The 25887-nt window shown below is 35.3% G+C and overlaps 4 protein-coding genes and 1 non-coding gene across 7 annotated transcripts; 4 read left to right on the top strand and 1 right to left on the bottom strand.

Moving 5' to 3' along the window:
- Positions 1 to 4253: 4253 nt before the first annotated feature.
- On the top strand, positions 4254 to 10077 carry LOC105962107 (phosphatidylinositol/phosphatidylcholine transfer protein SFH13). Its single transcript, XM_012986389.2, has 15 exons — positions 4254 to 4634; positions 5370 to 5471; positions 5555 to 5852; positions 6257 to 6356; positions 6592 to 6858; positions 7202 to 7279; positions 7396 to 7500; positions 7605 to 7654; positions 7731 to 7830; positions 7917 to 8015; positions 8108 to 8221; positions 8325 to 8472; positions 8863 to 9260; positions 9349 to 9423; positions 9761 to 10077. The coding sequence occupies exons 2-15, from the start codon at positions 5465 to 5467 to the stop codon at positions 9779 to 9781; spliced, it is 1860 nt and encodes a 619-aa protein (XP_012841843.2). The 5' UTR covers positions 4254 to 4634; positions 5370 to 5464; the 3' UTR covers positions 9782 to 10077.
- Positions 10078 to 10930: 853 nt separating this feature from the next.
- Positions 10931 to 11797, top strand: LOC105961882 (GPI-anchored protein LLG1). 2 transcript variants are annotated; one of them, XM_012986145.2, is made up of 3 exons: positions 10931 to 11108; positions 11193 to 11249; positions 11331 to 11797. In XM_012986145.2, the coding sequence occupies exons 1-3, from the start codon at positions 11009 to 11011 to the stop codon at positions 11711 to 11713; spliced, it is 540 nt and encodes a 179-aa protein (XP_012841599.2). In that variant the 5' UTR covers positions 10931 to 11008; the 3' UTR covers positions 11714 to 11797. The 2 variants fall into 2 exon arrangements, with proteins under 2 accessions (XP_012841599.2, XP_088677268.1); XM_088821142.1 differs by having other exon boundaries at positions 10931 to 11249.
- A 304-nt stretch (positions 11798 to 12101) lies between these two features.
- Positions 12102 to 15320, top strand: LOC105962108 (putative WD repeat-containing protein C2A9.03). Of its 2 annotated transcripts, none has more exons than XM_088822182.1 (9): positions 12102 to 12239; positions 12797 to 12961; positions 13065 to 13148; positions 13360 to 13494; positions 13604 to 13714; positions 13873 to 13964; positions 14056 to 14161; positions 14409 to 14495; positions 14774 to 15320. In XM_088822182.1, exons 2-9 carry the CDS (start codon positions 12821 to 12823, stop codon positions 15182 to 15184), a joined length of 1167 nt encoding a protein of 388 aa, XP_088678308.1. In that variant the 5' UTR covers positions 12102 to 12239; positions 12797 to 12820; the 3' UTR covers positions 15185 to 15320. The 2 variants fall into 2 exon arrangements, with proteins under 2 accessions (XP_088678308.1, XP_012841844.1); XM_012986390.2 differs by having other exon boundaries at positions 12105 to 12239; positions 12802 to 12961.
- A 252-nt stretch (positions 15321 to 15572) lies between these two features.
- TRNAW-CCA (transfer RNA tryptophan (anticodon CCA)) lies at positions 15573 to 15644 on the bottom strand. The gene has a single exon. It is a non-coding gene; the product is annotated as a tRNA-Trp (tRNA).
- A 504-nt stretch (positions 15645 to 16148) lies between these two features.
- On the top strand, positions 16149 to 19263 carry LOC105961957 (HMG (high mobility group) box protein with ARID/BRIGHT DNA-binding domain-containing protein). Its single transcript, XM_012986215.2, has 6 exons — positions 16149 to 16483; positions 17597 to 17675; positions 17864 to 18026; positions 18125 to 18202; positions 18490 to 18860; positions 18940 to 19263. The coding sequence occupies exons 1-6, from the start codon at positions 16335 to 16337 to the stop codon at positions 19015 to 19017; spliced, it is 918 nt and encodes a 305-aa protein (XP_012841669.2). The 5' UTR covers positions 16149 to 16334; the 3' UTR covers positions 19018 to 19263.
- Positions 19264 to 25887: the final 6624 nt, after the last annotated feature.

Below are 25887 nucleotides of genomic sequence, written 5' to 3'. Positions count from 1 at the left end.
TTTTCCAGCTTGGCCCCACAATCCGAAAATGAGAATCTTTTTTTTTTTAAAACAATAAATAAATATTCCAGAAATAATTTTCATTAAAACACAAATATAATCTGATAATTAAAATTTAGGGTAAATTACAAATGCCCCTGAGATAAGGTCTATTTGCAAAAAAAACCCTTATTTTTGCATAATTACATCCATTCCCCTGCAATTGTAATTTTTCTACATTAACACCCTTTTATAGGGGTGGATGTAAAAATTTACAGAGTACAGGGGTCTGGATGTATTTTTTCAAAATAAAGGGGTTTTTTTGAAAATTAATAGAGAGTAACATAGAATAAATCGAAAATGACGTGTCTGCTTATTTTTTTGCCTTCACCTTTTGCCCTTTGCAAGGGCTCTATCACTGACTCACTGCATTCACTTTTAACGGGTACCCTCATTAATGCATTACGTACTACTCTGCCCATATAATTAATTTCTCTGCATTTTTAATCTACTTTTTTTTTTAATTATAAATCATTTTATTTTACTAATTCTTATTAAAAAAATATTCTAATTTTAAATTCTCAGCTTTAACGTTATATAACATAAAAATGTTAAATTAAGGCCAAACCCTTGAGGTAAGGTCAAATTAAAAAAAACACCCTTATGTTTGGATAATTACAACCACACCCCTCAACTATGTATTTTCTTACTAATAAAAATTGCGACATTAATTTATTTTATTCTCCATCGTCCTACCGAAATAAAAAAAAAAAAATTGATTTTTTTTAATTAAATTTAAAGATTTTGACATGTCAATTGAGCTGTATACATACTTTAGTTTTCTTCTTTGATTGAATCTACTCATTAAATATGTGGGTTCTATACTTCTATATAGGGGTGGGTTTTTTTTACCAAATTGCCCTACCAACCCGTTGCCCTACCGAGCCCTACCGATTCTCTACCGAAATATTTCTACCGAATTATTACCGTACCCTACCGAAATGGTTTGGTAGGGCAACGGCACTCAATATTATTAAAATGGTATATTGCCCTACCGTACCGAAATATTATTAATAAATAAAATTTTATTTTAATAATTCATTTATCATATTTAAAAAGTTAATATAGTATCATAATTAACTACTATTAGTTAAAATTAATTATACTCTTTAGATATGTCAAAACTATTTTAAGTTGCTTTCATTATTAATGATATAATTGATGTTAAAAAAAATTATGTTATAATTTTATTTAAGAAATATTTTATATTGGGTAAATTAAGAACATATATTTAGAATACTTATATTTTAAAAAACTAGTTTTGTACATTTTAAACATGTATACCTTGAATTGCTTTGAAAAATGATATTCAATTTAGACTTAAATAGTAGATAACATAAATTGGTAATTATCATTACCATACCCTATCCTACCGAACTTTTGGTATACCGAATTTCGGTATACCGAACTTTTTAGCAGGGCAATGGCAATGGATTTTATAATACCGAAAGTTCGGTAGTGGTAGTGATTCGACGGGTTTGGTACGGTTGCCCTACCAAACCCACCCCTACTTCTATATATATACAGCTCATGTAAAAAGCTGCTTCTTTCCCCTGCCCCAAAACTATGCAAATTTTTTTCTCTCTCTTTTTTTTTTTTTTTTTTACAATATACTTATTTTTCAAAATTATAAACTGTAATTATAAAACCTATAATATAAATTGGTTTTAGGGTAAATTACGGCCAACCTTGAGGTAATGTTAAAATTAAAAAAAAACCTAATGTTTGGGTATTACAATCACCCTCAAATATGAATCTTCTTACACATTCACACTTATGATGTCAAATTCAACAGAATCTTCAAGATTCCATGTAACGTTCTCTAGTTTGTATTCGTTTTGTTCAAAGATGCAGTTTCTGATGCACCACACTATGATATTTACAAGTCGAAATACGTCTTATAATCATCTTTGTTTCAAAATGTGGAGTTCGAATGGGATAAAACTGGTACAAATGAGAGAGTATTCCACATAATTTAAAAGATCTTACTAAATTTGACACAATAAGGGTGAACGTGTAAGATAAAATCAAAAGATTCATATTTGAGGAGCTGATTGTAATTACCCAAACATGAGGGTGTTTTTCGTAATTCACCCATAAAAACATTGTGAAAATAAAAATTAAGTATAATTTAGAGATGAAGACATAAAATCTGACCATATGCCCGAATAAAATCTTTTGATTGATTTTTTTTTTAAATTTAATTTTTTCGAAAAAGTTAAAATTGAATAAACTTCAAATAAGTGATAGTGACTTACTAGAACTAGTACAATTAAGTCAATACTCACTCATGATAAAAGCTTACTACAGCTTAGTAGTAGGGTAGCATGCTGAACCACACTGGCTTAGTTAGATATTATTCTTATCAATTTTATTTATTATTTTTAAATGTTTTGACTTTTCTCATGGGCCCCATTTCCTAGATTATTATATAATTTTGGGCAAATCACTGTATGCTCCATGGACGTAAGGTTAAATTACGAAAAAAACGCTTTATGTTGGGCAATTACAACTACTCTCAAATCAATAGGTAAATTTAACATCGTAAGGGCCGACGTGCAAGGTAATACATAGTCGAGGGAATGGTTGTAATTACCGAAACATGAGGGGGATTTTCATAATTTGACACTATCTCAGGGGTCTGGCCGTAATTTATCCTATATATATATATATATATATATATATATATATTGTAATTTTTTTGCATAAGCAATAAGTGGAAATAAAATATAAAAAACAAATTTTATTGCAACTTTACAAGATTGACTTACTAAAAATCATTCGGTCAATAGTTGAATTAAGTAAAAGTATTGACTTTTTTTTGTTTTTTGTTTTTTGAAGGTATTGTATAGTTCTATCAATTTGATTCTTGCTATAAAAAAAAAGGCATATTACAGTCAAACCCCTGTGATAAAGTTAAATTACAAAAAAACTCATCATTTTTATGTAATCGTATTAAAATTCTTCAATTATGTACCGTCTTGCATGTCACTCTTATGGTGCTAAATTTATCTAGTGAAAATGGGTTTTTTTATAAGACATTTTTTTATAATAGAGGTGTGGTTGTAATTACTCAAATATGAGGGGTGTTTTCGTAATTTGACTTTATCTCAGGGTCTTGCCGTAATTTGCCCAAAACAAATTGATAGAACATATTTTTTTACCCTTAATAAATTTATAACGAAAAACCTACCCCCATTAAATACCCATCACACCCCTTATTCATTAAATGCAACAAGAATTTAATGACATTATCATTCTCACGTGATATTAGAATACCATTTCTACAAAGCTTAATAATGGCAATTTTATTAAAACTATAAAAATGGATTATTGGTAATTAAATTAGTATAATCCCAATTTAAGAGTAAATCTAAGTATGATAATGAAGCGGGCCCATTAACTTAATTAATTGTAAGTGCATTTCTGTTTTCAGTTCTGATGTTCCAATATAAAGAATAATTGGTGGGGCTATTGTGACAGTCTAATTAGGTACATTAAATATATATTTTCAATTTTTTCGTTGATTTTTCTGTATTTTTCAATTTTCAAATTCTTTCGACACTTTATTAGAACAAAAAATATACTTAAAAATGATATAAAATATTCCTAAACAATAATAATTCCGAAAGTGTGAATACGATATGCAATTCATTTTTTTTACGTTTTAATCAACAAATTTGTAGGGTATAATTTCTTTAATAACAATATAAAATGTAAATATGTGGTAAGATATTTTAATTCATTTTTTTATTTTCATAAAACCATTGCAAAATAAGATTAATTATTATGTAATTGCCAAAAAACAAAAAAAAAACTATTTAACTTTGTTTCCGGGTCAAAAAACTATTTGACCTACTTTCCGGGTCAAAAAACAACCCTACTATCTACCCCAAAAGTGGTTCACTGTACCAACGACTTTTTCCCTGCCTCGGGTAAATCCAAAAGGGTTAAAAAGGGTAATTTAACCACGCCGTAACTTTTTTTTATTTTTTTTTACCTTTTTTAATTAATAAATGTCAGAGAATCAGTTAAACAACTTTCTCTCTCTCCTGTCGGCTGCCTCCAATTTTACCGCCAGCACTTTTATTTTCGCTCCTCTTTAATTGAAAACGAAAGCAAAGGAGAAAAAAGGAATATATTATTTATTTAAATATTAATTAAAAAATATAAAAAAAAAAACAAGGAGGAGGCCACGTCAGCGAGAATAAAAAGGGACAAAATAATATGAAACGCTGGAAAAAGCTTCAGAATTTGGTTTTGTTTTAGAGAGAGAAAGAGAGAGCACAAAAAATCAGAGGAGAGAGAAAACCCACATATATATACATACATATATACATACATACACGCCGATACGTAACCTTTTCATCATCCGTTTTTTTTTATATATATTAATAATTAATTATTATCAGATCTTTCGTTTTCATTCGATCTCCATTGCGAAGGATTCTTCTCTCGAGGAAATTCCGCTGTACTTTTTTCGGGAAACTTCGATTTTTTTTAAGGTTTTTTTTTTTTTTTGGGGGAACGAGAGGAATCAATGCTATACAGGCTTCTGCGATTGCGATCTAGCTGAGATTGATACTAGGGTTTATGTAAGCTTCTCTTTTCGCATTAATTTTTATTTATCGTCGTCACTGTATGTTGTTAAATCTGGCGATTGATGGATGCATGCGTTTCCTTATCCGGATAAAGTGCTGAATTTGATGCGATGTGAGATCTGAGGGAAGAAAAAAAAAATTAGTGGCATTGTTGAAATTTTTTGGTTTTATTACAAATGGTTGATGTGCAATGAATTGATGGGAATAATTATTCCCCCCCCCTGCTTGGACTTTTGTGCCTAATATTTTTTTATTTTTCTTGTCTAATTCGATTACCAAGTCTGAGTTTTATAGTTTCCTTTAAGTTTTCTGAATTATGGGTTGAATTGGTGACAATGACATATTTAGCTATTCTCAATAAATTGTCGTTAATCGGCCATTTTCGGTTGAGCTGGGTATTAATCAGATCATAGTAGCTCCATCTAATTACACTTAATGAACAGAAATGCAACAGTTAATGACATTGCAAAGGCCGGACAAAGTTGTGATAATTGCGGATTTTAAAGCTTCGCCCTAGTGCGTCTGACAAATGGCAATGATTTAATTTAAAGTGGTTTTATGAGGCGAAGCTGGTTAAGATTTTTTGCCTTAAATTAGAATAACTTGCATCGTTAAGTTTGTTTTATGTGCAAGTTGATTTCTAACCCCTCCTGCATAACATTTCTTTAGCAGAATAGATTATTTAGTTAATTCCGTGATACTAATTTGTTTGTTCCATGTATGATGTAGTTCTACTTGAGAGGTTTGTTTCGGGACCTGAATGCCTTGAATTTTGAGGATCAGATATTTTCTCCGTTAGCCTCTTCCTTCTGAACCTGACCGAAATGTCAGGTGCGTAGCTTTGTCTTTTGATTTGTCTCTAGACACATTTGCTGTTTTTAGATTATTATAGTGTCTTCTTACTTCCTTTGTAGAAGGACTAGAGGTGCATGATGAAACAAGAGAGAGGAAATCAGATTACGAATACTCTGAAGACGAAAGAAGGAGATCAAAGATTGGGTCTCTGAAGAAGAAGGCCTTAAATGCTTCAACCAAGTTCACCCATTCTCTCAAAAAAAGAGGGAAAAAGAAAGTTGATTTTAGAGTGCCTTCAGTTTCTATTGAAGACTTGCGTGATCCAAGGGAGGAGAGTGCTGTCTGTGAACTGCGTCAAAAACTAATTGACAGCGATTTATTGCCAGTTATACATGATGACTATCATACTCTGCTGAGGTGAGTTTTTTTTTTTTTTTTACAATCGTGTTTCCTCTGCTTCCGATATGTTTTACCGCACACGGTAGCTTTTCTATACTTAAATCTTTTCATTTTCAAGTGACGTGAAACCAGAAATTTAGCTGTTTATTTGCCATGGAATTCGCAAGTGATAGCATTTGTTGCAAGAGAAGAAGAAAGTAAACAGAGCTTGTAATAAATATAGTTTGGAAAATTTGTTGACATCTACTAGTGACAATTTTATTACTTTCATTTCTCCGGGGGCTTTTAAGATATTTTTTTTGGGGGAGCGGGTGGGTGCCTGCCTACTCATATTAGCCATGTTCAAAGTTTTAGATTGAGCATTGTTTTGCTGCAGCAAGATCCAGTGTTTTAAGCTTATACTAGAAATTTTTAATATGCAGATTCTTGAAAGCTAGAGATTTCGACATTAGTAAGACAATCCAGATGTGGGAGGAATTGCTTGATTGGAGGAAGGAGTTTGGAGCAGATACCATCCTGCAGGTAATGAAAATGATCACAATGCTGATATTTTCCATGCTTATGCTCATTTTTCCTTGTAGTTACGAGTCTGGAATCTTTAATACATTTCTCCTTCTCTCTCTCTCTCTCTGTTTACACACACACACACACACACACACACACACACACACACACACACACACACACACACACACACATGGAGGAAAGCTCCAGAAATATTGCTATCATACACTGTTCACTGATTATTGATTTTTAGGACTTCAAATTCGAGGAGCTGGAAGAAGTCTTGGAGTATTATCCTCAAGGGTATCACGGAGTTGATAGAGAAGGCAGACCTGTTTACATCGAAAGGCTTGGAAAAGCTCACCCAAGTAAACTAATGCGCGTCACTTCAATTGAAAGATACGTAAAATATCATGTTCAGGAATTTGAGAGAGCTATAAACGAGAAGTTCCCAGCTTGTTCCATCGCTGCTAAGAGACGGATCTGCTCATCAACTACAATTTTGGATGTACATGGCCTGGTATGTTGATTCAATTCCTCAAAAATAATCCTACCTAACACTGTGTTGTAGTAAATCTACGAATAATTTCTTATTACATCTGCTGGAAAGAAATATCTGCTCCATTTTTTATGCTAATTGACTTCTGAGGCATTAAGTCTATGATCCAATTCTAATTTTATATAGCATCACGGTTATCTATCATTAGATTAGGAATGCCAATATGCCACATTCTGTTAATTGAGTCCTACGGAAGTCAGAGACTGTTATTGTTCTGCTGGCAGTTTTAAGTGTTCTCTTGTGTGTTGTGACTAACATTGGAATGAAACTTTAATGTTGTATAAAATGCTCGCGATGACTGCAGGGGATTAAAAATTTCACGACGACTGCCGCTAGTCTATTGGCAGCCGTGACAAAGATTGACAATAATTATTATCCAGAGGTATTTTTGTTAGTTTGTAGCCATTTTGTTCCTTTCCTTTACAAACCATGAATATGCTTTCTTATGTCACAATCAATAGCCCATATATTTGTCTCTAACCATTTCAACTATATCAGACTCTGCACCGCATGTATGTTGTTAATGCTGGAACTGGTTTCAAAAAGGTCCTTTGGCCTGCAGCACAGAAGTTTCTGGATCCAAAAACTATTGCAAAAATCCATGTAATGGTCATACATTGTTTTTATTTTGCGCCTTGTTTCACCTTTTTTCCATTTATTACAGTTTGATTTTGATTTCAAATGTAATGTATTGTCTATGTTTATAGGTTTTGGATCCGAAATCTTTAGGGAAGCTAGTGGAAGTCATTGATCCAAGGTTTGCTTTTGACTCTCGTCATCTGAAGGGAATTTCATGTTAAAAACCATCTAACTAGTTGTTAAATTCTCCCCAGTCAATTGCCCGACTTTTTGGGTGGATCATGCACCTGTAATGTTGAGGGAGGTTGCCTCAGGTCTAATAAGGGTCCTTGGAATGATCCTGAAATAATGAAGGTACATATGTTACTACAGTGGTTAAATTACTCCTAGGGACTAGCATCATTCTGCTAGGCTATCCTAAAGTATATTTTCATTTGCAGCTTGTCTATGATGGTGAAGCAACTTGCATGAGGCAGATTGCCAAAGTAGCTAGTGATTGGACGAAGTTTGACTCGTATGTACGAACCCGGTCACAGAAGGTAGCAAGTGCGAAATTATGATTTCGTATAATTAATCATGTACTTAAGTAATTAACCATGTTTTGTAATATCTGTGGTGTATCAAATTACAGGGACGGTCCAGTGATACATCTCTAGCTGAATCAGGATCCGACGGGGATGATCCTTGCTCTCCAACCAGACGAAATAGTAAGGTGATTTCACGATTGACCCCAGTTCATGAAGAAGTAAGTTTCATTGCATGTTAATAATCACTGTATTTGACCTTATGTCGTATGCATATGAATCAATCCATACATGCTCATGTGTTGATGGATTTAATTTTTGCAGGCCAAAACATCAGATCCATGTATCTACTATAGTTGCGAAGATCATTTCGGTCCAGTTGATAGAGATAGTGACAATGAACAAGGAGCGGAAGATGAGTTTTTCTACATGAATGTTGCTGGAAATTCAAATAGCAATGCAAGACCAAATGGTTAGTTCTTTCTTTATAATACTATTGTAGTTCTGTGTAAATTAACTTTGAAATTCGAATGTGGCTGGGTTGGATTATTATTTTATATTCTCCAATAAACGACGATGCATCTTTCTTTTCCCTTTTCCGTAAAGCCTACAAATACATTTTATTTTCTTTTTATTCCAATGCATTTCTGGCAATGCTGTTGATACCGTGCTTGGCTTTTCTTTTCCTCTTCGTAATGAAACACGCCATAAAGATTCCTCAGCTTTATTGTAAAAAAAAAATTATCGATTACCTGAAATTTGTACGAAACGAAAGCTGAAAGTTAACTAGAACAATTTCCACATTTTAACCCCATTTCCTCATTTGCTGGCCTAAAATTATTGTTATCAAATTGTGCATCAGGTACATTGGTTATGTATTGGTTGGATTCCATCCAGGAGAAAGTTGTGAAGAGAGGTTTCCGATATATGACAAGAACTTTAGTATCAATTATGCTCAAGCTTTTTGCACTTATCCAAAATGCACGTGTCGAATATTGGAGGAGAAGAACCAACATATATCCATCCAATGCATTGGAAAACGAACTGCAATCAAACAGCCGTTTGCCTACTAGTGTAGAAGCTTCTGCTAGTGGAGAGGATAGGGTCCTTCCATGTGTTCAGCGTCTTCAGAAACTCGAGAATTTGTTGAAAGAGATCGACAAGAAGCCTGCTGAAATTCCAGTGGAGAAGGAACAATTGCTTCTTCGATCTATGGACAGGATCAAGTCTGTTGAGTTTGACCTCGAGAAGACCAGAAGGGTAATTATCAGTCATATTTGCTTGACTTAAATCACATATTTTAACATAAATTGATATTTTATATACATTTATCGTGTTGTGTTTTTAGGCATTAAATTCTACAGTCCTGAAGCAGCACGAGATTGCCGAGTTACTGGAAAATATACGGGAGTCAAAATTTCATGTAAGTCATTCCTTTATCAACATAATCAACCAATTTGCTTGATAATGGATCAAACCGAAAAGTTTTGATATCGTATATCCACTTTAATAATCAGCTTCTTACACAACAATTGAAATGACAAATAATTGATTTGATAACATTAAATTAAGTATTTGGAGAAAAATAAATTAGTCGCAACTTTTAATACATGCTATCAAATATAATATAGATAACAAATTACTTGTAATACAACGAACCCTTGCTGCATTTGGATTTCCAGGCGTTTAATCGTACTACACTGTATGTTTTCCATTGCAAATCAAATCACTGATGTGTTCTGGACTTGTTTTTTATGCAGCGCCGAAGATTTTTCTGTTAAGTTGTGGATGGTTCGAATTGTTGTACAGACACCTTCATGCCCGTTTTTCCTTATTCCCGAATGGTAGTAAAGCTGCAACTGCAATTCTATGAAAATATTTCTCGGTCAAAGTATTGAGATCGGTAATTATAGGTTAAAAACGCTTTACAGTCTTCCTCGTTTAGGAAAGGATGCAAAGCCATAGTCCGTAGAGCCGTAAGTACTAAAACGAGCCCTGTAAATGTAAATGAATTTATCGAGATTTAGTATAGGAATATGCTTCTAATATGCTTCTAGATGTTTCCAGGCAGGAAAAATTTCCCAGCTTATAAGCTGCGAAACTAATTCCAGTCTTGTGGTTAACTCACAGAAAGTACTGAACAATAATCTGCAGAGGGGGAAACATATATATATATATATATATATATATATATATATATATATATATATATATATATATATATATATATATATATATATATATATATATATATAATACAGGCCAAATTTTTGCTGTTATCATACCTCTTCATAAGTTTCATGAATTGGTAGATTGGTACGTTATTTTAAATTAAATATATAATTTCATTTCTTCCCTTTTCTTTTTTTTTTTTCTTTTTTTTCTTTTTGTTATTTCTGTCGTTTTTAGAGGAGGAACGATGGTTTGGAGATGCTGCGATTTGATATTAGTAGTGTGTCGAAAACTAAAAGTGTGAAAGTTATTGTGAAACAAATTAATGCAAATACGCTTATTGAATTTACCGAACAATATACAGTAGAACCTCGAAAAATTAATATTCAAATTAATAATCTCAATATTCAAATTAATAATCTCGATTAAATAATAATTTATTTCTGTCCCTGCTCGGTAAAAATGTATTAAATTATTAGTTCGATAAATTAATAGAATTTCACTAATCGGTTTAACTGTAGTTGGTGACTGTTCTTCACGCGAAAACTAACAATTTTGGGAAGCCGCGTCGAAACGTAAACTGTTTAACTATCTTGTGCAATTCTGTTATATTTCCTATGTGTAGTGTGATACATACAGCTCATGTATCTATTTACAATGGTTAGATACTTCAGCTGGAAATACCCAAATTAGGATTAAAGATAAACTAATCCAAAAAAAGCAAATTAGTATGATCATGGAGAAAGTAGTTTCTTCCTTCTTTATAAGCGGTGAAAACTGCGCATGTATTCTACCGATCGAATCAAGAAAGTATTGACTACGCACGAGAGAAAATAATGTGTCGGAATCGGAATAACAACAAGCATTGTCTGATTATTATTGTTGTCTGTCTCTCTCTTCTCACCGTTCCTTCTGCTTCAACTAATTCCAGCCCAGGTTCGTACGTACTCCAAAACAAATTACGTGTCCGATTTTCTTCTCTAACAATTGCGTATTTCTTTCGAAATTCCGTCGACGCAGATGGTGTATTTGGACCTCAGTTTCCTAGTCAGAGGAGGCTTCTTCAAGCTAAGAAACGTAAGTCCGTCGATTAAAAAAAAAAATCGTTTTCGGTCAATGCAAATAAAAATCTGACATTTTACTGTCGACAATTCGCAGCTTGCCCTGTGAACTTTGAGAAGGAAAACTACACTATAATCACCAGCCAATGCAAAGAACCCTACTTGGTTCAACTCTGTTGTTCTTCGTTCAAACAATTTGCATGCCCGTTTGTGGACTATTTGGACGAATTATCGAACGACTGTGCTGAAATCATGTTCGGATATATCAATAGCCACGGCAACTACCCACCGGGCTTATTTGCGAGTCTTTGCCGTGAAGGCAAAGAAGGCCTCCTCTGCCCCGATCCACCACCACCACCACCACCACCACCACCACCACCACATTCTTCACTATCGGAGAAAGATTATAATAAACGCGAATTCTTGACTTCGACGATTATTATAGCGGCTACATTTGTGATGTTGATCGATTTTATTTGAAGTCCTATGGTTTAATTTTTACTATATATATTGGAATTTTCAAGAACTAATCAAGATTTGTTTATACGAGCGAATATTTTGATATGATTAGGGATCGTTTGGTTGCCTATATCAGATTAGTTCGGATTAGATGAGATTGAATTAATTTTCTACTAATTAATTATTTAGTTAGTAAGATGCTTGGTTGGTTAGATTACAATTTGTGTTAAATATGTTTAATTATGGTATTATATGTGATTTGTTTATAAAATTTTACAATGCAATAATAGTAAACTAAAAGGACAATATTGCAATATCCTGAAAATACTGAACTCGAGGGTAACCGTGTCAATTAAGAACCATCTGCTCTGGCATTAGTAGAATTGTTCTGGTAGTATCACTATTCATTATTCACAACAAAACATAAATATAAAATACCAAAAAATACGAAGAATTTTTCTTTCTTATTTTCCTTCGATACTTTCAACGACGCTCGCCGGAAACCTCCCAGCGGCGAATCACCGCCGTCGAAATTTGAGAAGCTTCAGTAATATTCCTCACCTTTCTCTGTTTTTTTCATGTTTCTTACACGCTCAATCGCGAACGGAATTTTATGCATGTTTCTTACACGCTCAATCGTCATATCACATATGTTTCAAGTTTCAAACCCTCCCCCCCAAAAAAATAAATAAAAAATTGATCATTTATTATGGAGTAATTGCTTCTACGTTGATATGAAATGAGTATTATTTATCACTAATTTTGGATTTATATTGTATATTAGCAACATGTTCGGTGTTTTAGAATCGAAAAATTTATGTGTAGGATTTGATTATAGGAATTCTCTGTAATCAATTTTAGGTGTAGTTTTCAAGCATTTTGTTGTTTATTCATGTGTTTTTTTTTTCTTCTGGCTCGATACGATGAATATCTATCGTTTCAGGGTCTTAGAAAACGAAATAAAAAATTTATTGCAATGTATTGAAAGATTAACTGTGATAACAGTGATGGCAAGGAAATAATGTGATAACAGCTAATCTCGTGTTACCATCGTAATTTTCGAGTTAACTAAGTGAATTGTTCCGATTTTCTTTCTTTTGACATAATAGCTGCACACGGTATACTAAGATGGCTCAAGCTAGAGAAGGGAGGGATATCCAAGGAATTCCGTGGGAAGAAATCGAAATAAATAGGGAGAGTTATAGGCAGACTAGATTGGAACAGTATAAGAATCACGGGAATGCGCAATCGGAAGAGGTGCCGGAAAACGTAAGATGCTGTTTATCTTTCGGTTTTGCTATTTTTTTTGTAACCTCTTGGTTTTGCTATGTTCTTTTTGTTTACTTGCCTCGATGTCGTTTTTTGCGAATAGGAATGCAAAACGACTGTGAAAGGACATTCGTACTATGAATTCAGAACAAATTCAATATTGGAATCGACAATTTTCCATTATCAGGTGATTTCTGATACGATCATGATTGCTTTTAAATCGTCTTCGAAAGTAGATCTCCAAGTCTTCGTTATTTAGTCTCAATTAGCATTTTCAACTGTTTGTGAGGAAATTACTTTTTTCTTTTTCGATCAATTAAGTTAATAGTTATCGAGATACAGAGGATTTTAGTTTTATTTTCCATCTTTTAACCATAGAAAGTATATTCTGTTTGCAGTTGAGAAATTTGGTATGGGCTACATCGAAGCACGATGTTTACCTTATGTCAAATTACTCGGTTTTGCACCGGTCTTCATTAACACACATCAAATCGGAAGTTCTTAATCTATCAGGACATGTTGCTCCTACTGAGGTTAGTGCTTTTGAGCTGGCATTTTCGGTCGTATATTATTTTGTACATTTCTGACCATTTTGCCTTCATACGTGTAAATCTCTCTGTTTTTTTTTTTCACCCAATGCAGGAACATTATGGAAGCAATATGGAAGGATTTTCGCAGATCCGTGTCAGCACACTAGCAGTGAAAGATAATCTGCTAGTTGCAGGAGGATTTAATGGAGAACTTATCTGCAAGGTATTTACCGAATTTTATTCCGCGGGAGTTAAATTAGTTGCTTTGGTGAATGAGAGTTGAATACATGTCTTTCTTGAATTGGTTTTGATATCTTATCGTGTTCATATATCCCGTTTCTTGATATTAAATTTTGTCGATTTATTTGATTTCGACTGCAGCATTTAAATAGGCCGGGAATTTCTTACTGCACAAGGACAACCCGTGACGATAACGCTGTCACTAATGCTGTTGAGATATACACTACTAGAAGGTACCAACTCACCATTAGTTCTTTATAAAAAGATAAAAACTTAGTTTTGGACTCTCTCTTTATCGCGTAAAAGTACTCTCTCTTCTTTTAGTGGTGCGGTCCATTTTCTAGCATCGAATAATGATTGTGAAGTTCGCGACTTTGATATGGAAAATTACCATTTGTCCGACCATTGGCATCTTTCTTGGCCACCTAATGTGAGTCTCTCTCTCTCTCTCTCTCTCTCTCTCTCTCTCTCTCTCTCTCTCTCTCTCTCTCTCTCTCTCTCTCTCTCTCTCTCACACACACACACAAAGATACACGCACTCACACAGAAAAGAATCCCAGAATTCTCTTCCAACAAAGGAAGGTAATACCTATCTAAATTATATATCTAGAACAAGTAAATATCTTAAATTAACTTAAAATATTAAATATCGTAACTTTTTCATGTATGCATGGCAGCACACTTCTCTCAGCCCGGACTGCAGTACCCTCATAGTCGTCGGAGACGATCCTGATGGTATTTTGATGGATTTCAGGACTGGGATGGTAATTTTCACTATTCTCATTTCTCTAATTAAATAAAGAGATGTTAATTATGAAGATCCTTTACACATTCATAGAAAAGGGTTATTTGCATTCATCACCCCTCTGTTTACTCCAATTGTCAGAAAACCCCCTATGATTCAATTTTATCAGCAAATACCCCTAAAAATGCATCATCAGAGGTTTTTTTTTATATAGCAATTCGATATAAAACAGGGGTGTTGAATGCAAATAAAATCTTATATAAAAATAATAACGAATGTTGATTGTGATCAATTCAGAAAATTGCGACTCTGCGAGGTCATCTTGACCACTCGTTCGCATCCGCATGGCACCCAAACGGAGTAACTTTTGCCACTGGAAATCAAGATAAAACTTGCCGAATTTGGGATTCTAGAAAACTTTCTAAATCGGTCGACACATTGAAGGGCGAAATCGGAGCCGTTCGATCCATTAAGTACACATCGGACGGTAGATTCATGGCCATGGCTGAGTCGGCGGATTTCGTTCGTATTTTCGACGTTGAAAGTGGGTACGAAAAGGAGCAGCAAATCGACTTCTTCGGTGAGGTGTCGGGAATTTCATTTAGTCCTGATACGGAGGCTCTTTTTATCGGAGTTTGGGACCGGACTTATGGTGGGCTTATTGAGTTTAGAAGACGAAGAGAATATTCTTACCTTGATGCTCTCTAAGTAGGTTTTTATGATGTGTTGTATATATTATGTTTTTCTTTTCCTCCTCCTTTTAGATGTTTTTGAACTTTTCTACCTCACATTCGATGAATCTTTCGATATTATTATATTTGTTTTTTTATTTTATTTTATATTATATAGATGTATATATATATATATATTTGATATACATTCTTCATAAATTTTTGGTGGTAGATTATATATATATATATATATATATATATATATATATATATATATATATATACACGATGTATTTGATTTGGTATGACATTTACAACACTAAAAAGTAAGTAAAATGATGTGGTATTATTGTACAAACAAAACAATAAGAAAAAATATAAAGAAAAATTAAAAAAAGAAATGGATCTGTTTAAATCGGGGGATTTGAACCCGACGTGAATCGAACACGCAACCTTCTGATCTGGAGTCAGACGCGCTACCATTGCGCCACGGATCCTTGATGTTAATTGTTGCTAGTTTATTAGATTTATATCAACAAAGCGATCTATCTGGTCTCTCCTACCCCACGTCTCCATCAAGAAACCCCTTAACACGTTCACCGTAACCCCACTGTCGGAGTTTAAAGATTAGAATATTCCCTATAATTTAGAAAATTTCATTAAATTTGACACTGTAATAATAAACATGTCAGAACATTTATAGTTGAGTGAGTGAGAGGTGCAATTTAACCTTATCTGAAAGGCCGATCATAATTTATTCAAAAAGTATAGGTAACTACTAAAAGGAAAAATTAAGATACAAATTAGGATATGATTATTGTTATATTACAATTAATATTGAAAATTACATTAAATATTAAATTTTAACATTTTTAATTATATCTCTACTAATACTACAGTCTACAAGTGTTGCAAAAGCATCAACTAAAGAAGACACGTTGACAAATTTAGCAAAATTGCAATGAAAAACTAAAGTAAGGGCCAGTAAATAAATACCAAATAATCAAATATCGAAATACCTGACAGTCTGGAATCCTCTCCTCCAAAAATAAATAAATTTAATAAATTGGGAAGGGGTAAAAATCTGCGATAAATCAATTGGCATAATCCTCAAATCCAAACTCTTAATCCGAATTATTACATCCAATTTTGTAGCGATAATTTTTTTTACCAGTCTTGCAATAAAAATGTCAAAAGACCCACCTCTCCAAAAGCCTATTTCAAAGTACTATTCCTACCCTAAACCCGAAGCTGAGTATCACGAAATTATTCAGGAACCGGATACTTTCCGGCAGAAGCTGCACAGCTTCCATGTTTTCTATGGCACTAAATTCAGGTATCCGATTCTTCATTCTGTTCCTTTTTTCATTTCATTTGTGTTTGTGTTTTTTGTTTTTCAATTTTTTTTTAATTTGGGTTTTTGATTATTGGATTGTGGCTTTTTTTTTTGAGTTTTCGACTGTGGATTCGTGATTTGACTTTGCATGTTGTTGGGCGAGTGTCGGAATTACTCGGCGTGGTTTTTAATTTTAGATTTTTTTTAAAGTTAATTTTGCAGTAAATTTAGTTCTGATGTTATTTGCATTTTACATAATTTAAAAAGAGGGATCTCGTTTTTTTTTGCCTTTTTGTAGTAACGATGAATTATTGTGTTATTGCAATTAACACCTTTTGTTTTTCATGGGTTAGATTTGCAAAGTGATAAGAATTTTGTAAAATTATGAAGTTATGTACCGAAAAATTGTATTTTGTAGTCCAATTAATTCGTCGCCATTGCCCATTCGTCACTTACTTGTATGTTTGGTGCAATGGTTTTATTTATTTTTTGAATGTTTGAGTATGCACCTACCGATTAAGTACATAACGTTCACTAACTTCGGTTTTGGTTAAAGAAGTAAATGGTTTTTGCAGGGAATCGTATTTCTTCACTAGTTACATAAACTTGAATTTGATTGAGTCTTTTAGTTCGAGAAAAAATATGTTTATTGACCAGGGCCGACTAGTCATTATTGGGTTTTTGGGTTTTCGTTTTTTCGGGTTCTGATTTTACTATTAACACTTTAAGGCCATCATTTTGGAAACACTCGTAAAAGAACAATAAGAGTTTCAGGAGTGTATTTAATAGTTGTTGTGTTTGCTCGTTTTGCTCCCCTCTTCGTACAAATTCAATGCTTCACTAGTGTATACAGAAGAAAAAAAATCAAATTTCGAACAGTTCTTTTGTGTGACTAATTAGAAAAATCACATAAAAAATTACATTTCAATGGCTACAAAAAATTACGTCTCTATAAATAGTTTCACTTGTATGATTCAGTTCTGTTGGTTTTACGTCTTTTCCGGTGATGTATGCTTCACCGAACTAATTGCTTTTGCCAGAATTTTGAAGATCACTGTCGAGTGTCGATATTTATTTTTCTTCATTTCTTGAATTCTGTTCTTTGCTATGTAGAGTTCCTACTTTAGGACGAAACCCTTTGGATTTACATCGGCTCTTTTTAGAAGTGACCTCTCGAGGCGGCATCGAAAAGGTACGTTTTCTTCAAAATTACCAATTATTGATTTTTAGCAAATACGAGCTTCTTTTATCTATGTCGTAGATATGACAGCTTGAAATGCTTCGACGGATCTGATTATCGATTTTATAATTATTTTTCTTTCCGCCGTATGATTTTTAGGGTTTGAGATATTAACTAGTTTCGTTACGAGTATACGACAGGTTATTAAAGATCGGAGATGGAAGGAAGTTACCGGAGCCTTCAATTTCCCATCCACAATCACAAGTGCTTCATTTGTACTACGGAGATACTATCTCTCGTTGCTTTATCACTTCGAGCAGGTTTATTATTTCCGTAAAGAAGAACCCTACATTCCATCCAACGGTACTCGATAAATTTTTTCAATAATTATTCCTCTCCAAAATTTTCACTTACTGCAAAATTACTAATAATATAATTTTCCTAATTATATTATTCAACAGATCAAGCAAGTTTGAGTGCCAATGGATCAACATTACCACTCTCTCTCGATGATGGAGCTGCTTCCGATCATTTCACAGGTTCCGTTTTTATATTCTGTGTGTGTGTGTGTGTGTGTGTGTGTGTGCGTGTGTGTGTGTGTGTGTGTGTGTGTGTGTGCGTGTGTGCGTGTGTGTGTGTGTATAACCTCGATAAATTAATACTCGATAAATTAATAACCTCGATTAAATAATAGTTTCTCTCGGTCCCGACTTGGAGAAAACATGTTAAATTATTAACTCGATAATTTAATAATTCGCTAAATTAATAGAATTTCCCTAGTCCCGATTGTATTAATTTATATTGTGATAATTAATATGATGTGCAGAGAGTCCTACTCCGGAAGATGTCAGTTTAGTGACCGGAACAATCGAGGCGAAATTCGATTGTGGATATTTGGTGACTGTGAATTTCGGAGCTGAGAATCTGACAGGTGTCCTCTACCATATCCCCGAGGAGCCGAATAATGCGTTGCAAAGTATGAGTGGCTCGGGGGACCCGTCTTCACATCATCGAAGTCGGAGAAAGCACCAGGTGGCGTTTCGGGATCCAGCTCATCCGAAGAGAAACAGAAGTGGCTACACTTTCTTTTTCGCCGAGCAGTACCATAGGCTTAGACCTTTGTACCATGGGCAGGAAAGAACTATAAGTAAAAAAATCGGACAGTTATGGAGCAGACTAACAGAGGCCGAGAAACAGGTAACGAAAAACGCGCTGCCGATTTATTTCCGAAAGTGTACTTTTTTATTTATTTATTTATTTAAAATGTGTTATTCAGGTGTATCAAGAAAAGGGATTGAGGGACAAGGAGAGATACAAAGCTGAAATGTTGGAGTACAAACCTTCGCAGGCGTAATCGGGATTCGTTACTTTGGAGATGTTGTTTTTTCAAGAAACCCTTTGCCTTCATCTCTCTTTAGTCTAATCGAAATTAGTTTTTTTTTTTTTTTTTTTTTAATTTAAGATTAGAGAGATGAAAGTAGAAATTTTCGCCTTTGAACATTTCGACTGACTTGGGTTTGTTGGGATATTTATCAGACATGTTTTTTATGTTGTTAACTAATTATGTGTTAAATGGATGTATTTGTAATATTTTTAAAAAGTGAGGGTGTACGTGTAATTAGACCTAACCGTAAGGGAGCTATATGTAATTTGGTTAACACAAAAAAATGAAATTTCAAAACGGTGAATAACTGAATATGGTCAAATAGACAGGTCAAATGTTGGCTAATATAAAAGGACAAGTGAGATATATGTAATTTTTCAAAACAAATGTGGTTCAGATGTAATTACACCAAACCTCAGGGAGGTAAGGTGTAATTTAGCCCTAAATTCAAACTATATAACTGAAATTACTTCATATCATCACCTTCATTTCCCATCGTTAAACACAGACAACTAAGGTTTATTAAATATAAATACATACACTACTCTGATATAATCACAGATTATATACATACATACATACATATATCTATATATATATATATATATATATAATTAGCCACCTATAAATTGTTCTCAAAATGGAAAATCAAGAAGTGGAATCTTTGGAGGCGTGGCTGCAAGAAAATACCGAACCTGCAACCGGTGATCAAGAAGTGGAATCTTTGGAGGCGTGGCTGCAAAAAAATACCGAACCCGCAACCGGTAATGAAGAAGTGGAATCTTTGGAGGGGTGGCTGCGAAATAATACCGAACCCGCAATCGGTGATCAAGAAGTGGAATCTTTGGGGTCGTGGCTGCGAATTAATACCGAACCTACAACCGATGATCAAGAAGTGGAATCTTTGGAGGGGTGGCTGCGAAATAATACCGAACCAACCGGTGATCAAGAAGTGGAATCTTTGGCGGAGCATAAAGAAATACACCATACACACGAATTAAACTTGATCGACAAGTTAGGCGAAAAATCGGAACACCATATACACGAATTAAACTTGATCGACAAGTTAGACGAAAAATCGGAATACAAAGATTCTGGTGATCATCAGAGTGGTAATAATAGTAACAACTCAAAGATGATGATGATGGGCAAGAAAAGATCAAAGCCCAACTGTGATAATTATCCGTTGGAATCGGAGAACTGGGTTGTTGCCGCAGCATCGCCGCCGCCTGATAAAAAATGTAAGGCGGCGGTGGTGGTGGTTGGAAGAAGTTCTGCAAGAAATCTTGATCTCAATGAGTTGGCTCCATCTGAGGATGAGGATGATCAAGAAACTTGAATGTTGATATTCGTTTTTTTTTTTCCGACTAATTACCGAGTCTCGTCGTAGTTTGGTTCGATTCTTAGTAACTTTTCGTTTAGGGTTTCGAATGGTAGAGTACTCTTGATGTATAGTTCATGACATAGATATTTCTTTGCTTGAAATTATATGATCAGTTGTTGAAATAAAAAGTATTTTTTTTTTAATTTTATTTTATAGATTTTTATTTATTGTTTTTGTTCCAAGATCGAAAATTGTCAGATTGTTCGACATTATTGATACTATACGTACAATATGTAATTTTTCGGAAATTAAAATAAGACGAAATAAATTGAACTATACTCCGACTTCATTTTAACCAAAGAATAGTAGATTCAATTCAACTAAAAATAATTATATATATTTTTTTCATATTTCCTTAATATGTTATAGTTATACTACTATTTCATTGTGTTGTCCAAGAATTGTAATTAATCGAACCAAATATATATATTTTTATCGAGGGCAAATTATAGCCACTCCTGAGTTATGGTCAAATTATAAAACCCCCATCATGTTTGGGTAATTATAGGCACCCTAATTATGTATTATCTTACGAAAAGATCCCTCCAGAAGTAAATTTAGGGACGTTAATTCGGTAAAACGAATTGAAATTTCGGTACGCCAACATTTCATATTGTTTACCGAACTAAATATACGACTTGGTTCGGTAAATAATCGAATTATATAAATCATATATAAAATATTTAAAAAGAGAGGTTGCTGTAATTATCCAATCAAAAGGGGTCTTTCCATAATTTGGTCATACCTCAGGGGTGGCCGTAATTTGAACTTTTATCAATTTAATCCAAACAAACTCAAGTTTACTACTCTTGAGTTGGTTTTTTTTTCCTCAAACAAAAAAAAAAAGAAAAAAAAAAGAAAAGGGGGCAATACCGTAATATTCTTTTAACGCAGTACACATATATTTTACATATATATATATAGTCCCTTGACTTTCTGCAACTATATAAACTAGTCCCCTTATTCTTCTGTGCATATAATATATACATACAGTCACCCCTGGAAATATAATTCTTGTTTTTGCTTAATTGTTTTCTCTTCTCGTTAATGGATAATCAAGATCAACAAAACGGAGGCGGCGGCGGCGCAACAAAAAAGGGTCAGATGGACGGCCGCCGCCGCAAGAATGAGGGAGTAACAACTTCCGATGAGTCGACGGCGGAAAGTAGTATTGTCGATGATGGTGCAACTACTACCGGATATCTTAACAGTGAAGGAGTGATAACTGAAGACGGAACGGTGGATTTGTTGAAGAATTTGATCGGGTGGCCGGAGTGCGGCGATATTGGCGGTGAAGGGAGTAAACGTCTATATTTTAACAGTCACGGAATACCAACTGCAGACGGAACGGTGGATTTGTTGAAATGTTTCGCGGGCTCGCCGTCGGGGATCACCATAAGAAAATTCCGTCAAGGAAATCACGGCGGCCGAACGGTTGGTTTGACGCGATCTGTGAGGCCGCCGACGGAGGCCGCCGGAGTTAACGGTGGAAGAAATGACGGCGGAACGGTTGGTTTGGTAAAACCTCTGATGGAGCCGCCGCCGGAGGCCACCGGGGTTAACGGTAAAAGAAATGACGGCGGAACGGCTGGTTTGGTAAAACCTCTGACGGGTCCGCCGCCGGAGACCGCCGGAAGTAGTATTGGTGCAAGAAATGTCGACGGCAGAAAAGTAGCTTCGGTACAACCTTTGGTGGGGCCGCCGCCGGAGACCGCCGGAAATCACGACGGCGGAACGGTTGGTTTGACACAATCTGTGAGGGCGCAGACGGAGGCCGCTGGAGTTAACGGCGGAACGGGTTTGATAAAACCTCTGATGGGGCCGCCGCCGGAGACCGCCGGAAATAGCAGCGGTGCAAGAAATGTCGACGGCAGAAAAGTAGGTTTGGTAAAACCCTTGACGGGGCCGCCGGCAGAGACCGCCGGGAGTAACGGTGCAAGAAATGGAGACGGAACAGCAGGTCTGAGCAAACCCTCGACGCCGCCGCCGCCGCCGAAGACCGCCGGAAGAAACGGGACAGTAGATTTGATAAAATCTTCAATGGGGCCGCCGCCGGAGACGGCCGGAACTGACAGCAAAAGAAATAAATACGGGACTTTAGATTTGTTAAAATCTTTGATGGGGCCGCCGGAGACTGCCGGAGGTAGCAGCCGTGAAAGAAATAACGACGGCAGAAAAGTAGCTCCCGTAAAACCCTTGACGGCGCCGCCGCCAGAGACCGCCGGAAGTAATGGTGCAAGAAATGGAGACGGAACAGCAGGTCTGAGAAAACCCTTGACTGGGCCGCCGGAGACGGCCGAAAGATCGAAATCGGTTCTTGCTCTGCCGGCGGCAGAGCACAAATCGGCGTCCGCTAGTTGGAATCGGAAAGAACACCAACCGCATAGAGCAAATCCAGAGAACTCATCAAGCAAGAAAAGAAAACAAGTTATAAAAAATACATTTCATGAAAAGAAGAGTAAAGCCACCGGAACCGCCGCCGGATCGCCGCCACGCAATATTAGATACGGATGCAGCTATTGTAATATGGCTTGGTTTTCCTCTGCAGAATTAGTTGCCGAACACATAACATACTGCCCCATGAGAAAAAAATCTTAATCTTTTCGATTATTAGTAGTACTCTCGATTATTCTATAGTTGATATTCAATGAAGATTTGTTTCGACTTTTTTTCGATTAGTAGCTTCTATTTTTTCGGCTTTTTTTTTAAATGCTAGATCATTACTCTCGATTATTCGATAGTTGATCGATATTCGACAAGGATTTGTTTCGACTTCGATGGGTTCAATTTTATTTTGCAATGTTTTTTGGTGAATTAATGAGAACCATCTTTGATTAATTCTTTCCTTTTTTTTGATTTTTTTTTACCTTCATGATAAAGTATATTAATTTCCATGCACACACACACAAATACATATATATACACATACTACAAAGAAAATTGGAGTTTTAGATTTTTTTTAAAAATCGAAAATCTCAGATTGGAATCGACAGTATTGATCATACTACAATATGTAATTCTCGGAAATTAAAATAGGATGGAAGGTTGAAAAATCACACATATATATATAGTTTTGATTTTGATCCAAAACGTTAGAAAAGTAATCATAAATAAATTGTAATATATATATATCGAAAATGGTATACAAAATTCTAAATCAAATCGAAATTGTAAAGTTCACAATATATTTATATTTTTGAATTGGTAACTTGTAGAATACTCTTTGAAATAAAACAGTTTTGTGTGATGGGAATCAAACAGAATAATATAATTTCTTGATTTTGATCTAGAGAGAGAGAGAGAGTCTAGAGAGAGAGAACAATAATATATATATTCCCCACATGAAAAAACAGATGATCACTTTCTTTCTTCTAAACATTCTCTCTCTCTCTCTCTCTCTAGATCTCTTTTTCTCTCTCTAGATTAATCAGTCGCACGTACTTTTCTTTGCTTACTTTCTTGTCATTAATTAATGGATAATCAACAAGAAGACAAATCATCGTCGCCGCCTGTTCTCCACCATACCGAACAATCCGACAAGCAGACGATTACTACCGACCACGGCGGCGCAGATTCCGAGACTACGAGGGCTGTTGCAGCAGCTGATGAAACCCCCGCCGCCGCCGCATCTCCGCCGCTTGATGATAATGCCGCCACGGCGTTGGTGGATTTGGCGGAAACTTTGAAGGAGGATTCGCCGGCGATTGTGGCCACCGGAAGAAGTATTGGTGCAAGAAAAGTAGGTTTGGTAAGACCTTTGATGGGGCCGCCGCCGGAGACTGCCGGAAGTAGCAGCGGTGCAAGAAATGGAAACGGAACAGCAGGTCTGATCAAACCCTTGATGGGGCCGCCGGAGACCGCCGGAAGATCGAAAGGTTGGGTTCACAAATCGGCGTCCACGAGTTCGAATTGGAAGGAACCGCATAGAGCACTAGCAGCAAATGCACAGAACTCACCAAAGATGCTGGCGGCGGCGGCAGCGGCGGCAGAGCGCAAATCGGCGTCCACGAGTTCGAATCGGAAGGCACCGCATAGAGCACTAGTAGCACATGCACAGAACTCACCAAAGGTGCTGGCGGCGGCGGCGGCAGAGCGCAAATCGGCGTCCACGAGTTGTAATCGGAAGGAACCGCATAGAGCACTAGTAGCACATGCACAGAACTCACCAAAGGTGCTGGCGGCGGTGGCGGCGGCGGCGGCGGCGGCAGAGCACAAATCGGCGTCCACGAGTTGTAATCGGAAGGAACCGCATAGAGCACTAGTAGCACATGCACAGAACTCACCAAAGGTGCTGGCGGCGGCGGCGGCGGCAGAGCGCAAATCGACGTCCACGAGTTGTAATCGGAAGGAACCGCATAGAGCACTAGTAGCACATGCACAGAACTCACCAAAGGTGCTGGCGGCGGCGGCGGCAGCGGCCACCGCAAGCAAGAAAAGAAAACAAGTCATAAAAGATACAGTTCATGAAGAGAAGAGTGAAGCCGCCGGAACCGCCGCATCGCCGCCACGCGATATTAGTTACGGATGCCGCTATTGTATGAAAGCTTGGTTTTCGTCTAGACAATTACATGCCGAACACATAAGAGACTGCCCCATGAAAAAACCTTAATCTTTTCGATTAGTTGGCTCCACCTTGTTCGACTTTTTTTTTCCGATTAGTAGCTTCTTTTTTTCGGTTTTTTTAAATGCTAGATTAGTAGTACTCTCGATTATTCGATAGTTGATTTTCGACGAAGATTTGTTTCGACTTTGGTTCGATTTTCTTTCGATTAGTAGCTTCTTTTTTCTGGTTAAATGCTAGCTAGATTAGTACTCTCGATTATTCGATAATTGATATTCGATAAAGATTTGTTTCGATTTCGATCGGTTAGAATTTTTTTCCAATGTTTTTTGCAGATTTATTTCCTGTTTTTTTTTTTTTTCATGATACAGTATATTAATTTCCATGCACACACGCACACACAAATACATATATATACACATACTACACAGAAAATTGGAATTTTATGGTTTTTTTTTTTTTTTTTTAAATCGAAGATTTCAGATTGGAATCGACAGTATTGATCATACTACAACATATAATTCTCGGAATTTAAAATAGGATGGAAGGTTGAATATATATATATATATATATATATATATAATTTTGATTTTGATCCAAAACTTTAGAAAAGTAAAAATAAATAAATTGTGTAATATACCCAAAATGTTATACAAAATTCTAAATCAAATGGATCATATACTACAATATGTAATTTTTGGAAATTAAAATAGGATGGAAGGTTGAATATCCCATATATAGTTTTGATTTTGATCCAAAACGTTAAAAAAGTAAAAATAAATAAATTGTGTAATATAAGCAAAATAGTATACAAAATTCTAAATTATATATATATATATCTTAATTAATTGGTTTTTTTTTTTTTTTTGAAAAATAATTAATTGGTAACTTCTAG

This window comes from Erythranthe guttata, chromosome 8 (assembly GCF_056151865.1).
Source record: "Erythranthe guttata isolate IM_541 chromosome 8, IM_541, whole genome shotgun sequence".
Taxonomy (NCBI): Eukaryota; Viridiplantae; Streptophyta; class Magnoliopsida; order Lamiales; family Phrymaceae; genus Erythranthe; species Erythranthe guttata.
Note: the sequence above shows the minus strand (reverse complement) of the source record. Positions and strands in the feature narration are given on the sequence as shown.